Source organism: Artemia sp. Qi Xiang Cuo, chromosome 15 (genome assembly GCF_049724085.1).
Source record: "Artemia sp. Qi Xiang Cuo chromosome 15, ASM4972408v1, whole genome shotgun sequence".
Taxonomy (NCBI): Eukaryota; Metazoa; Arthropoda; class Branchiopoda; order Anostraca; family Artemiidae; genus Artemia; species Artemia sp. Qi Xiang Cuo.
The window spans coordinates 42,797,581-42,813,274 of NC_142808.1; the positions used below are offsets into that span (position 1 = coordinate 42,797,581).

Consider the following 15,694-nt stretch of genomic DNA (forward strand, 5'->3'; position numbering starts at 1 on the left):
TGCCACTTCAAGCTGCTGCTGAAGTTTATAATTTCATGCGGTCAACTCTTAGCAGATATGCCACTGCGATTTTGTAACAGAACAGATGAAGAAAAAGAAGAGTTCAGTTACACTCCCACCTATGACAACAGGCGAGTATTTACGATTGATCAGGAGCTTCAACTTGAAGAGTACATCTTTCAAGCAGCCCGAATGCACTATGGTCTCTCCAAGAAGAGAGCCAGAGAGCTTGCTTGGGTTATGGCGAAACAGAAACAGACTTGCATATCCGACAAGATGGAAAACAGAAAAGTCTGCCGGCAAAGACTGCTTGTATGGCTTTCTTAGAGAGAATCCTTCGATTTTGCTTCGAAGGCTGGAACGTACAAGTATCCAGAGAAATCTTGGCTACAATCGTATTGCTGTTGACACTTTTTACAGGAATCTCGGAGAGTTTTATTCAAAAAAGTTCTCGGCTAGCCGGATCTTCAACCTCGATGAGATTGGGCCCACGAATGTCTTGACCAAGTGTCAAAGAGAGCTGAGCCCAAAGGGAGTAAAGCAGCTTGGTGCTAAGACTTTCCATGACAGAGGAAAGCTGGTGACCATGATGGGCACTATAAATTCCATGGGAGGATTTATTAGAGCCTTTCTGATTTTCCCATGAGCACGTTTTGTAGAAAGGCTTCTTGATGGACCCCCCCCCCCCACCGACTGCTGGAATAGCAAGTGGCAAGCATGGAAATTCTTGGATGACAAAGGATTTGTTTTTTCTGTATTTGGAGCACTTTGTATCGCATGTCCACACATCTCCTGAGAATCCTGTCTTGATTCTGATGGACAATCATGAAAGTCACACCAGTGACAATGCAGTTTTGTTGGCCAAAGAAAATGGAATACATTTACTTACATTCCCGCCGTACACATCATCCAGGTTGCAGCTTCTTGACGTTTTGGTTTATGGATCTTTAAAGAATTACTGGTCACAGGCGATGGAGAGCTAGTTGAGACTTCACTCTGGTCGGCAAGTGATGGAACATGAGATCGAAGAATTACTGGGGGTTGATCTTCCTAAGGCCTTCTCTCAGACTAACATCACTAGTGGATTCTCAAAGCCTGGAATTTTCCCACTGAATACTGGATTGTGGCAAAAGTCTGACTTTCTTCCTGCTTTGCGACGAGAAGATACTACTGAGTCGGGAAATTAGTCTGCCACTGTTGACAAAAAATTACCAGATCTGCAAAAAATTTGGTTGAGCCAGAGTCCCAGTAGGCTACTACAACCCATTCAACCTCGTTTGTTGTGCCAGAAGATATTATACCTTTGCCAAGAAGGGAAGCTACAAACAGAAAGACAGGCAGGAAACCTGGAGTATCCAAGATATTGACTTCTATCCAAGCTATAAGACTCGATCCAAGCTGCAAAAACGAAAGGAAGGCAAAAAAAGAGAAGAAGGATCTCAAGAAAAGCAAGAACGCGGCTCCTGCCAAAAAGCCGAAGATTCAGAAGAAAACTACCAAGAGATTGCTAACGTTCAGTGACGAAAGCAGAAATGAATCGGGACCTGGGGATTTTGAGCGTGACGATAATTCTGATGACTCCTTCTGCTCTGAAAATTTCCGATTGGCGGAAGAGGAGCCTGTGATTCCCAGTATCTGGTCCGGTGACTCTGTTCTAGTCGAGTACAGGGAGAAAAAGGGGTTGAAGTTCTACACTGGTTAAGTGCTTCAGGCCGGACCAGACGGCTACACTGTCAATTTTTTGAAACAAATTTTTTTTCTTTACCGTACGAATGATTTTGCTAATGAAATACATAGTTTGTAAATTAGCTGTTGGCATAAGTATACAGATTTTGAATTTTTTTCTTTTTCGTATACAAAATTCAAATACCTCAGAATTGAATCTTATATCACTGTAAAGTACAAAATATATTTCTTACGATAGTAGTTCCGAGCAAACTTTCGGTTGTGTATTACTTACTTAGAAGCCCAGAAGTTTACGTTTCCGAAAGAGCGTGATGAAGCGTTTGTTGATAGCTCAGAAGTAGTGATGATATTACCAGTTCTAATGGTCTCGGGCAGAACTAAACACACTGTCAAGATGATCAGCTTTAATGCAGACCTGACCAACTGTTCTGTTGAATAATTTTTTAAATAAGTTCGTTGTATTTTTACAATTTTATACCACAAAATATACGAAGTTTTAATTTATTTTTCATGGTGACCCAAAGTACCCACCGCCTTGACCCATAGTACCTGCACAAGTGGTACTCAGGGACAAAACAGGACCCTTTGAAAAAAAAAATTCTTGCTAATTTTACTGCGAGCAATAAAAATCTGAGAAAAATCCCAGTAAAAGCCAAATGATTTTGCTACAGATTGATGTTTGATACAAGAAAATCGGACTGTAAATATAGGCGATATTGAGCTTTAAGTTGAACTTGTCCCAAGGTTCCCGACTCTCCCCTACCTTGTTTCATTTTTCTTTTGACAAGCAACTTTGAAAGATTTTATTTGATCGTTGTTTTTCCCCTATTTTTATGTAAAGTTAATTTTGGCGGCCATCACTTCTGATACTGCTTTCAGAAAGTAAAATATTTTCCCCTATTTTTTATGTAAACTTGATTTTGGTGGCCATCACTTCTGATACTGCTTTCAGAAAGTAAGTGACCTTGCCCTACATAAAAATTTAGGATATTACCAAGGATACATCAGAATAAGAACCCACTATCTGAATATAAAATCAAATACATCAAACAGGGGTATGAAGTAGCTAACACACTGAATACGTAATTTTCTATGCTAAAAGGTTTAAGTTAATGTTAACTAAAAGCCTATATACTTGAACAAGTCATTTCCTACTAGGCTCATGTAGGAGTTCATAATCATTGTCTATTTCATCACAAATATAATAAGCAAACAATACAAAAATTAAAATGTGGAACGGAAATGCAGATTAAAGCTTTGATCAAACCTGAAAGCCTTTTTAGGAAAACTTGATTAGTTTATTTTGAATTTGTTCGTTGTTCAGCAACACTCTGTAAGCTCAGCCAGAGTCGACCCAGCTCTAAATGGGTACTTGGGGGAAGGTAAGCAGGAAGGTTGTGCGAAAGCACAGGATAGCTGGCCCCCAACTCCCCTTGCATTTCCTGGCAGAAAAGCCTTGAAACGGAAATCAGTCCCACCGGGTTTGACTTTGAGGGTCTAGTACCATATAATTTACCTTTACTGCCTACGTAATTGACAAAATTCGCTTTGAAAAGACTGCAGAGCATGACGGAGTTTAGATTAAGCCTATGTTAGTGTGAGCGTTTCTATAATGTAGTGTTAAAGCACCATAAAGCGTCATTAATGTATCCCTTGCGTGTTTTTGTGACCTGAGCTATCTTAAATTTTCAAGCGTAATTCCTATGATCGATCACAGGGAATGATTTATAGCAAACATTTTTGAAATTAGTAAAGATGGAAGCTTGAAATGGTAGTTTTTTCTCCTATAATGCATCTGACGAAAAACATAAAGACATAGCTCTAGCAGATAATATTTGAGAGCAATTAAATTTTGAAATATGATTTTTAAATCAAGTTGTTGCCAGTTTCAACTTCCGTTTCTGTAGTTCAATGGTGTTATTAAAATCAAAGAAAACTCTGACCATACCGAACATTCATAAATATTACTTTGTTTTTAATCACCAGAACTGGGTATAACTCGGCAACTCTTTTTAATAATGCGGTTCGGGAATAAAGAAAAAAAAGAGCTAAATTTCTTTCCTGAGAAATGAAAGCAACAACACCATCTACCGAGAAAACCAAGATTTACCGCCAACTAATAACGTTACCGAGAAAAAACTCTAAATTATTTATAAAAACCGAATTAAAGAATGTTAGTTTTTTTGTTGCTTTTCAAAAATAAAAGAACCAATTTTGCTAGACTGTTGACTGAAAGCTAAAAACAAAACATCAGCTTACTTCCACAAACCTTTGGGTTTGATCTAAACGATCCAACTTGATCCTAAGAGCAGCTTTGGTGTTTTATAGGCCAGATAAAGATGCAGAAGAGAGACTGAGCCCCTTGCCCCCCCCAATCCTGTAACCTCGATGCTTTCCAATTACTTCAATCATTCTTTATCGTTTCCAACAGTTGCTTTTTTTTGTAATGCCCCAAAATGATACCTTTCTCCCAGAAACAAAATCGCATGTGCACGCTTCATGAGACAAAACTGCCAAGAAAACTACCGTCAGTATGCCTAAAACACGTTAAATCACTGAAACCTACTACTACTGCTACTAACAACTCGCCGCAGCATCAAGCCGCCTGAGGCCTACACAGCTACGCACGCTTCTTCTCCATCCCAATTTATTCAAAGCCTCCCTCTTTACACCCTCCCAAAAAGTGCCCGTTTTCTTTAAATCTTTCTTTATGACATCCTCCCACCCGAACCGTGGACGATCTGCTTTTCGTTAAGCCATAGACGGTTGGCAGAAAAGGACAATCCTTGGAAATCTGTCATCCTTCATCCGCAGAACATGCCCTAGCCATCTCAACCTTTCTCTCAGTATAGCTCTAGAAAGTGGGACTGAACCACACTTTTCGTACAGCCTACTGTTTGAAACACGGTCAGTAAGCCTGGTACCAAGAACAATCAGTAAGCAATTTCTCTAGAAAACATCTAGCAAATCTTCATCCGTTTTTCGGAGCGCCCATGCTTGAGAGTCATATTTGACCACTGTCATCTCTGTAGCTTCCAATATTCCAAAACTTCTTCATGGCTCCCACTGTCCTTACTAATAATGCTACCAAGGTAAGTGAAAATTTCCGCCTGATCAGTCTTTTCGTTACCCAATGTCACCTTTTCATTTTTACTTATTCCTAACCTTACTGACTTAGTCTTCTGAACATTTATTTTCAAACCTATTCAAGCACCATGAGCTAGCAAAACCTCTAAAAGTTTATTCAATTTTGCTGACACTTTCACCTAGGATGCTTAAATCATCAGCATAATCTAAGTCCAGGAGAGTTTTTCCTCCCCATTTGATTCCGTGGTCTCCCACATCCCTTTCCTGTGCTTCTTAAGACAAAATCCATCAAAATGATCCATATAAAGGGGGATAGAACACAACCCTGATTAACTCCTGATTTAATACGAAACTAGATGCTAACTGCATTTCCTACCTTAATCGCAGCAGTATTATTCTCGTAAATAGCACTAATCACTTTAATGTATTTGTCTGGTATACCTTACAAGGATAAAACCTTTGCAAAAGCTCTTCCATCAACAGAATCGAACAGAAGCTCGTAATCAATATAACTCAGGATCAAAGGTGTTTGATAACTCAGGTACTTTTTAATTATTAGCCTAATAGTGAAAGTTTGGTCGACACATCCTCTACCTTTTCTAAAACCGCACTGTTACTTGACCAAAGTTGTTTAATTTCCTTCACAATCGTTATTACAGTACAAAGTGTTACCCTAATAAAATTATAAACATGATAGAGGTCAGACAGTTCAAATTTTTGGGTTAACTTTGTCATTAACCACGGTAATAAATTTATGACCTTATTTACTACCTTTGTAAAATAAATACAAAAATTAAACATTTAAATGTATCTATCATAAATAGTTTAATTAAAGTATCGCCAAAGACAATCATCACCGAAAACAAGTTGTTTTTTCTTTCTTTCTTTAATACTTTTATGTCTGAATGACTATATACTGGGACGAAAAAACCTTGGGGAAGACCTTTGGCGTTAAATTTTAGGACTTCTAAGGATACTTAACCCCATCATTTCTTTTCGTCCAAGGGCTAAATGCTTACTCTAACTAATTTTTACAGAATACGAAGGATGATGATAATCTTGAGCTCCCAATTTCCTATATAAATAATTGCCACTTTGCTACAGATTCATATAGCCTACATAGATTTTGCTTCGAAGGCTGGAACCTACAAGTATCCAGAAAAATCTTGGCTTCAATCGTGTTGCTGTTGACACTTTTTACAGGAATCTCGGAGAGTTGTATTCAAAAAGCTCCCGGCTAGCCGGACCTTCAATCTCGATGAGATTGGGCTTACGAATGTCCAGACCAAGTGTCAAAGAGTGCTGAGCCCGAAGGGAATAAAGCAGCTTGGTGATAAGACTTTCCATGAGAGAGGAAAGCTGGTGATTATGGTGGGCACTATAAATGCTATGGGAGGATTAATTAGAGCCTTTCTGATTTTCCTACGAGCACGTTTTGTAGAAAGGCTTCTTGAGGGAGCCTCCCCCCCTCCCCCAAAGACTGCTGGAATAGCAAATGGCAACCCTGGAAGTGCTTGGATGACAAAGGATTTGTTTTTGCTGTATTTGGAGCACTTTTTATCGTATGTCCACACATATCCTGAGAACACTGTCTTGATTCTGATGGACAATCATGAAAGTCACACCAGTTACAATGCAGTTTCTTTGGCGAAAGAAAATGGAATACATTTACTTACGTTCCCGCCGTACACATCATCCAGGTTGCAGCCTCTCGACGTTTCGGTTTATGGACCTTTAAAGGATTACTGGTCACAGGCGATGGAGAGCTAGTTGAGACTTCACTCTGGTCGAGCAGTGACGGAATAGGAGATCGAAAAGATACTGGGGGCTGCTTTTCCTAAGGCCTTCTTTAAGACTAATATCACTAGCGGATTCTCAAAGCCTGGAATTTTCCCACTGAATACTGGAGTGTGGCAAAAGTCTGACTTTCTTCCTGCTTTGCGACGAGAAGATACTACTGAATGGGAAATTAGTCTGCCACTGTTGATAAAAAATTACCAGATCAGCAAGAATTTTGGTTGAGCCAGAGTCCCAGTACTACAACCTATTCAACCTCGTTTGTTGTGCCAGAAGATATTATACATCTGCCAAGAAGGGAAGCTACAAACAGAAAGACAGGCAGGAAACCTGGAGTATCCAAGGTATTGACTTCTACACCGGTGAAAGACTCGATCCAAGCTGCAAAAAACGAAAGGAAGGCAAAAAAAGAGAAGAAGGATCTCAAGAAAAGCAACAAAGCGGCTCCTGCCAAAAAGCGGAAGATTCAGAACAAAGCTACCAAGAGATTGCTGACGTTCAGTGACGAAAAAGGAGATGAAGCAGGACCAGGGAATTTCGAGTGAGACGACAATTCTGACGACTCGTTCTACTGTAAAGATTGCCAATTGGCGGAAGAGGAGTCTGTGACTCCCAGTATCTGTTCTGGTGACTTTGTTCTACTCGAGTACAGGGGAAAAAAGGGGTCGAAGTTCTACACTGGTGAAGTGCTTCAGGCCAGACCAGACGGCTACACTATCAATTTTTTGAAACAAAAAGTTCTAGCCTAGAGGTTTATGTTTCCGAAAGAGCGTGAGGAAGTGTTTGTTGATAGCTCAGAAGTAGTGATGAAACTGACAGTTCTAATGGTCTCGGGCGGAACAAAACGCACTGTCAAGATGATTAGCTTTGATGCAGATCTGACCAACTGCTCTGTTGAATAATTTTTTAAATAAGTTCGTTGTATTTTTACAATTTTATACCACAAAATATACGAAGTTTTAATTTATTTTTCATGGTGACCCAAAGTACCCACCGCCTTGACCCATAGTACCTGCACAAGTGGTACTCAGGGACAAAACAGGACCCTTTGAAAAAAAAAATTCTTGCTAATTTTACTGTGAGCAATAAAAATCTGAGAAAAATCCCAGTAAAAGCCAAATGATTTTGCTACAGATTGATGTTTGATACAAGAAAATCGGACTGTAAATGTTGGCAATATTGAGCTTTTAGTTGAACTTGTCCCAAGGTTCCCGACTCTCCCCTACCTTGTTTAATTTCCCTTTTGACAAGCAACTTTGAAAGGTTTTATTTGATCGTTGTTTTTCCCCTATTGTTAATGTAAAGTTAATTTCGATGGCCATCACTTCTGATACTGCTTTCAGAAAGTAAAATATTTTCCCCTATTTTTTATGTAAATTTGATTTTGGCGGCCATCACTTCTGATACTGCTTTCAGAAAGTAAGTGATCTTGCCCTACATTAAAACTTAGGATACTACCAAGGATACGTCAGAATAAGAACCCACTATCTGAATATAAAATCAAATACATCAAACAGGGGTATTAAGTAGCTAACACACTGAATACGTAATTTTCAATGCTACAAGGTTTAAGTTAATGTTAACTAAAAGCCTATAAACTTGAACAAGTCATTTCCTACTAGGCTAATGTAGGAGTTCATAATCATTGTCTATTTCATCACAAATATAATAAGCAAACAATACAAAAATTAAAATGTGGAACGGAAATGCAGATTAAAGCTTTGATCAAACCCGAAAGCCTTTTTAGGAAAACTTGATTAATTTATTTTGAGTTTGTTCATTGTTCAGCAACACTCTGTAAGCTCAGCCAGAGTCGACCCAGCTCTAAAAGGGTACCTGGGGGAAGGTAAGCAGGAAGGGTGTGCGAAAGCAAAGGATAGCTGGCCTCCAACTTCCCTTGCATTTCCTGGCAGAAAGGCCTTGAAACGGAAATCAGTCCCACCGGGTTGGATTTTAAGGGTCTAGTGCCATATCCTTTACCTTTACTGCCTACGTAATTGACATAATTCGCTTCGAAAAGACTGCAAAGCATGACGGAAAGTTTATATTAAGCCTATGTTTAGTGTGAGAGTTTCTATAATGTAGTGTCAAAGTACCATAAAGCGTCATTAATGTATCCCTTGCGCGTTTTTGTGACCTGAGCTATCTTCAACTTTCAAGCGTAATTCCTACGATCGATCACAGGGAATGATTTATAGCAAATATTTTTGAAATTAGTAAAGATGGAAGCTTGACATAGTATTTTCCTCTCGTATAATGCATCTGACGAAAAACATAAAGTCATAGCGCTAGCAGATAATATTTGAGAGCAATTAAATTTTGAAGTTTGATTTTTAAATCAAGTTGTTGTCAGTTTCAACTTCCGTTTCTGTAGTTCAACGGTGATTTTAAAATCAAAGAAATCTCTGACCATACCGATCATTCATAAATATTACTTTGTTTTTAATCACCAGAATTGGGTCGGCAACTCTTTTTTAAAATTCGGTTCGGGAATAAAGAAAAAAAAAGAGCTAAATTTATTTCCTGAGAAATGAAAGCAACAACGCCATATACCAAGAAAACCAAGATTTACCACAAACTATTAACGTTACCGAGAAAAAACTCCAAATTATTTATAAAAACCGAAATAAAGAATATTAGTTTTTTTTTTGTTGCTTTTCAAAGATAAAAGAACCAATTTTGCTAGACTGTTGACTGAAAGTTAAAAACAAAACATCAGTTTACTTCCATAAACCTTTGGGTCTGATCTAAACGATCCAACTTGGTCCAAATTAAGAGCAACTTTGGTGTTTTCTGGGCCAAATAAAGATGCAGAAGAGAGAATGAACCCCTTGCCCCCATCCAATCCTGTAACCTCGATGCTTCCCAATTACTTCAATCATTCTTTAACGGTTGGCAGAAAAGGAAAATCCTTGGAAATCTGTCATCCTTCATCCGCAGAACATGCCCTAGCCATCTCAACCTTTCTCTCAGTATAGCCCTAGAAAGTGGGACTGAACCACACTTTTCGTACAGCCTACTGTTTGAAACACGGTCAGTAAGCCTGGTACCAAGAACAATCAGTAAGTAATTTCTATAGAAAACATCTAGCAAATCTTCATCCGTTTTTCGGAGCGCCCATGCTTCAGAGCCATATTTGACCACTGTCATCTCTGTAGCTTCCAATATTCCAAAACTTCTTCATGGCTCCCACCGTCCTTACTAATAATACTACCAAGGTAAGTGAAAATTTCCGCCTGATCAGTCTTTTCGTTACCCAATGTCACCTTTTCATTTTTACTTATTCCTAACCTTACTGACTTAGTCTTCTTAACATTTATTTTCAAACCTATTGAAGCACCATGAGCTAGCAAAACCTCTAAAAGTTTATTCAATTTTGCTCACACTTTCACCTAGGATGCTTAAATCATCAGCATAATCTAAGTCCAGGAGAGTTCCCCCCCCCCCCATTTGATTCCATGGTTTCCCACATGCCTTTCCTGTGCTTCTTAAGACAAAATCCATCAAAATGATCCATATCAAGGGGGATAGAACACAACCCTGCTTAACTCCTAATTTAATACGAAACTAGATGCTAACTGCATTTCCTACCTTAATCGCAGCAGTATTATTCTCGTACATAGCACTAATCACTTTAATGTATTTGTCTGGTATACCATACAAACATAAAACCTTTGCAAAAGCTCTTCCATCAACAGAATCGAACAGAAGCTCATAATCAATAAAACTCAGGACCAAAGGTGTTTAGTAACTCAGGCACTTTTCAATTATTAGCCTAATAGTGAAAAGTTGGTCGTCACATCCTCTACCTTTTCTAAAACCGCACTGTTACTTGACCAAAGTTGTTTAATTTCCTTCACAATCGTTATTACAGAACAAAGTGTTACCCTAATAAAATTATAAACATGATAGAGGTCAGACAGTTCAAATTTTTGGGTTAACTTTGTCATTAACATCAGTAATCAATTTATGACCTTATTTACTACCCTTGTAAAATAAATACAAAACTTAAAAATTTAAATGCATCTATCATAAATAGTTTATTAAAGTATCGCCAAAGACAATTACCACGGAAAACAGTTGTTTTTCCTTTCTTTCTTTAATACTTTAATGTCTGAATGACCTTATACTGGGACGAAAAAACCTTGGGGAAGACCTTTGGCGTTGAATTTTAGGACTTCTAAGGATACTTAACCCCATCATTTCTTTTCGTCCAAGGGCTAAATGCTTACTGTAACTAATTTTTACAGAATAAAAAGGATGATGAAATATCTTGACCTCCTAATAACCTATATAAATAATTGCCACTTTTGTTAACTTTATAGTTTAAAGATATAGCTTAATCCATAACGCAAAGATAATCAACCACAAAGACGGTTTTTTCTTTCTTTAATAATTTTTGTCTGAATAACTATACACTGGAACGGATAAGAACCTTGGGGGACACCTTCACCAAAGAGTTTTTTCTTTCTTTAATACTTTTTTATCCGAATGGCTATACACTTGGCAGGATATGTGCTTACGTTTGTTTACGAAAGATGCTTACTTTTCGTCCATATGCTTACTTTGATTAAGTTCTTACAGATAATGGAATCGCTTGACCTCCTAATATCCTATATAAATAATTCGCTAGGTCTGTTTAACTGTATAGTTGACTTTACGTTGACATTATATCTCCTATGGCAAATGGGAAAAATGAACAAATCAGAGCTAGCAGCATTTTAATCCATACATATAATCAGAAATCCCGGATTACTAGTAAATTAGCAGCTCTAACTTATCAAAATTCAAATGAACCTTTTCAATTCTATTCTCCCTTGGTAAAAAAAAAGAACAAAATTGTTAAAACCTCTTTCACTGGCGTCCTGGACCAGATTATTCATACAAATTCAGAACTTGGGAAAAACCAGGGGTACGGGACTCCATTTCTGGATGCTGTACTTGATCCCTGGGTAGATATTTGTAAGTTACGACTGAAACTAACTTAAATGATAAAGACAGTTATTTTGATAATTAAGTGAAATTTAGTCCGACACTATATTAACCAGTTTATTGAGACATGAAAAGTCAAGAATCCTATTTAAAAAGTCTGAACCCTATCATGTTTTACAACTCTATACATATGATAAAATAGATCCAACTTAGTTGATACGAGGTTGAATGTACGGAGAGTATTTCTTCCAAGGCTGACTTATACCCTCCTTTGTCAACGATTCAGCAATATAGGGCACAGTTACCCGTGTACCTCCGGGTTGATTATTTAACTCAAACGGGGTTTTGTCATTTCCACCAGTATAAACAGATTCTGGAAGAAACAGTTGACCCAGACAAATAAGATTGACGTTTGATATGTCACGTTCTGGCGTCACGATGTAAAATAAGCGTTCCTCGACGTCAATCCGTTTTATTATTCCTAAAAATTTAAGAATAGTAATTAAAGCTTCTAGTCTGATTACAGTTTTAAAAGTACAATTTCTTCTGAAAGAACACATCCTCAAAAAATCTCATTTTATCATGGAAGATGGTAATTTAAATGAGATTAAACAGAAACAAAATCACCCCCTTCCTATTTATTCTCTATTGTCAGCAGTTATAAAATCTCCAGAGTGAAGTTTTGCAATTTGCACTAAATTATCAGAAGATAATTCATTTGTGATCAGAGAGAAGGATATTTTGGCAGTTTTACAATAAATATGTAATAAATTGTAAATTTAAAGTATTAACATTCATTTAAGACAGATTTAATAGAACCTAGAAAATTTCAGCTCCAATGGCTATCCCTCTCCACATTCTTCCGCAACTTTCAGCAATTAAAAAATCTCCAAATGTTTTTGCAATTCGCAGTAAATAATGAGGAAAAACTTTTATTTTTTGTTAAAGAGAGAGGTTTTCAATGTTGTCAAATGTTAGGTTTCCATATGCTAAGTCAACATTTGTTATTAATTAAGCCAAATAAGTCAACATTGCAAATATTGGTTTGTGGATAGATTTGTTAGAACAGAGACAAAATCAGCACCAGCGGCTATCCCACTTTGTATTTCTTCACGATTGTCAGCAATTATAGAACCTCCAGAGTGCTGCTGCACGAGAAAAAACTCACTTCTTCGTTAAAGAGAAATACGCGTTAAAGGTTACGCACTAAATTTGTCATGGATTACAAAGTGAATATTGAAACTATTGGTTTTAAGATTTGATAAAATTATAGTCCTAATATTTTAATATAATTTAATTATTTTTTAAAATAAAATTTTTTAAACTATAATAGATTAAATGTAAAATATATAAATATAAATTTATAATAAATGTAATTATTTATAATAAAACATTTTAACAAATGTAACAAATATTTAAATTATTTTATTTAAATGTTAAAAAATATAATAAATGAATTCTAGTAAAATAAATGTAGATTTAATGAAACAAATAAAAATAAATTTGGTATTATTAATTTGAAAAAACTAATATTTTATAATCATTTTTATTAAATTTACTTAAATTAACTGATTAATTAAGAGTTAATAAAATAAAAAAGATTTAATAAAACCCAGATAAAATAACTGGATTTGTATTTATGAAACTGATTGACACAATCTGCCAATAAACACTGAGATTAGTAGTAGCCTACATATGTAGTGGCAAAGACTAGAAATCTACATATACTAATATACGTATCATATGCAACATAAGCATTTTTACAATCCCTAAAATATAGAAAAGAAAGTTTCAAATACACCATCTGAGCCATTTGGAATTCAGAATAGATCACTAAAAAGGTTCCCCTTTTGTATTAATTTTTTTTTTATCTGAAGGCCTTTGGACTTGGCCCCCTTTTTATCCGTCGTGAGAAACTGTGCCTTAAATTTAGCTCAACCTTCCTCCTTTATCCGATCTACCTTCCCCCCCCCCCTTTGTCCCACTTAGATTAGATAGTGCAGAGTTTCATTCGTGCTTTTAACAAATCGTAATTTGTGCGTTGTGACAAGTATGCTTTAAAATTTTGTGCTCGTTGACAAATTTTTCTTGTGGTGACCGTGTTTTAATTATTATAGTTTTTTTCTGTTTTCGAACTAAGTAATTGACTAAAAGTTAGCACCCTTGAGCCATGGCTATCAGAGTATATCTAATTTACAATAAATAATTTCAATTTGAATCAGGTTAATACGCAAACTTATTTGTTTTAAGTTCTTATCATATTAAAGCAATCTGGAAATTGGTTCACTCAAAATTGTGAGCAGATAAATCTAAATCTACATCGATTTGCGTTAAGTTTGTCAATTGTAAAAAGATTAACTTTAGTAACTAAGCCAACTTTGATTAATCTGGTTCCAACCGAGACTTTGTATAGGGTAGAGAGAAAGGCAATTTTCACCACGATATCTCCGTCGTTTTGTGCGAGGATTAAAATATAGTGATACCATACGGTATTACACAGAACATAAAGTAAATGGAGCTAATGCTGCCAAAAAACACTACTCTCAATTTGGATGCATGAACCTGTGGGTGATTTCTGTTTCATCCCTGTTTTTAAAAGAATAAGTGCGTCAAGGATTACGTCAGTACAAATACAAGGTTACAAACATTTTATTAAACTAAGACATCAGAATCATCCATTAGGTAAGAAAGATGGCGGCGTGGTGTGTTTCGTACATGGGTAGTTGGCACCGTGGCTTCTACAGATTCCCCATATTGATGAAGATGATGAAATGATTTGGATTATGACTCGACCAAAAAAAACTTCTGAGATCTGTAACTGGTATTGTTATTGGAGTGTTTTATTGCACACCTAGCATGGCATCTTTCCCAAAAAAGGTTTTTGCTGCGAAGTTAGATTTGTGTGTTGATTTTATTACTTCTAAAGACCCGAATGTTGGAATTTGTGTTACTGGTGATAAGAACGATCTAAGAATTATAAGAACGATCTAAGAATTGAAAGTTTCCTCCGATGCCAAGGATTCAAGCAAATAGTAAAGTTTTTGACCACTAAAAGTAATACTAAACTCGACGTAATTTGAACAAATTTGTCAGAATATTATAATGAACCTACCTCTCCTTGGTGGTACCTACCACTACATGATAAAGTGAGCTCCGCTGCCTTCGTATAAAGTAAAATATGTCGTTGAGAAAGTTTCCTACCAACCTCTTTAGGACAAGGGTCTCTTAGACTTTAGAAATTGGATTACATTCGAGTCCTGGGATGAGGTAATAATTTTAGAGTCCTCCGATGAAAATGCAAAATTTTTACAAGAGAAATTAAGAAACAAATTTGAAGCACGCTTTCCTGAGAAAACTTTCAAACGATGCAACACAGGTCGTCCTTACATAACCCAAGAAACTAATGATTTGATTCAGTATAAAATTCAACTAAGAAAAGAAGGGAAAATAAGAAATGCTAATATGCTCCGCAGAAAAGTTCGTAAAATGACAAGGAAAGCTGCGGCTGAGTATTACCACGAAAAAATTGATAGCCTTTTTGAATCAAAGCCTAGCATGTGGTTTGATTCAATCATCGTACAGGGCATGTGGCCCTGTACGATGAACTTCAAGTCCCAGGGGTAACCGTTTCGAAACAGTGACCAGAGAATATCAGGAGAGAGCTCACTTAAACAGAAATGTAACTTTAGCGTACTGACCAGGGGGTAAATAGGGGAGAGGGCAGCTCCTTTCAACGTTAGGATAGCCATGGAATACAGGGCATTTTCTTCTTATCCTAAAACAGTGGTTTTGTTCGATTTGCTGGACAGTTTTTGAAACTTTTTACTTATCTTTCGTACTTATTGATTAATAAATAATAGTTAATAAAGGAAAATAAGTAAGGAAAATAAATATATAAAATAAATAAGAAAAATATAAAAAAAATAAGGAAAATATATAAAAATAAATAAGGAAAATATATAAAAATAAAAAAGGAAAATAAATAAAAGTTACCAAAGCCGAGGCAATCAGCTGGGGTAAAGTTCTCCACGACAGCAAATAATGAAGGGTCATCTGGCTTAGATACGTTCATGCTTTCCAAATTAGCTTTACACAAGGAAACCAGACTGCCATTCAATGCATTCAAAATGAATTGTGGCTTCACTTTCTCAACAACAGATGAAACTGCCACTTTTGAAAATGGTATCCTAAA

At 36.5% G+C, this 15,694-nt stretch overlaps 2 protein-coding genes across 3 annotated transcripts in view; one reads left to right on the forward strand and one right to left on the reverse strand.

Annotated features, from left to right (window-relative positions):
- The first annotated feature begins 4,742 nt into the window (after positions 1-4,742).
- On the forward strand, positions 4,743-6,543 carry LOC148943689 (uncharacterized). The gene is made up of 2 exons (XM_089101202.1): positions 4,743-4,778; positions 5,977-6,543. Exons 1-2 carry the CDS (start codon positions 4,743-4,745, stop codon positions 6,541-6,543), a joined length of 603 nt encoding a protein of 200 aa, XP_088957328.1.
- A 3,855-nt stretch (positions 6,544-10,398) lies between these two features.
- LOC148943690 (polynucleotide 5'-hydroxyl-kinase NOL9) overlaps positions 10,399-15,694 on the reverse strand; it is a 90,449-nt gene continuing 85,153 nt past the window's right edge. For both annotated transcript variants that reach the window (XM_089100987.1, XM_089100989.1), the window contains exons 6-7: positions 15,496-15,689; positions 10,399-11,983 (exon numbers count right to left, since the gene is read on the reverse strand). In XM_089100987.1, the coding sequence (XP_088957113.1) occupies positions 11,712-11,983; positions 15,496-15,689 (466 nt within the window). In that variant the 3' untranslated portion in view covers positions 10,399-11,711. The remainder of the gene's footprint in view (positions 11,984-15,495; positions 15,690-15,694) is intronic.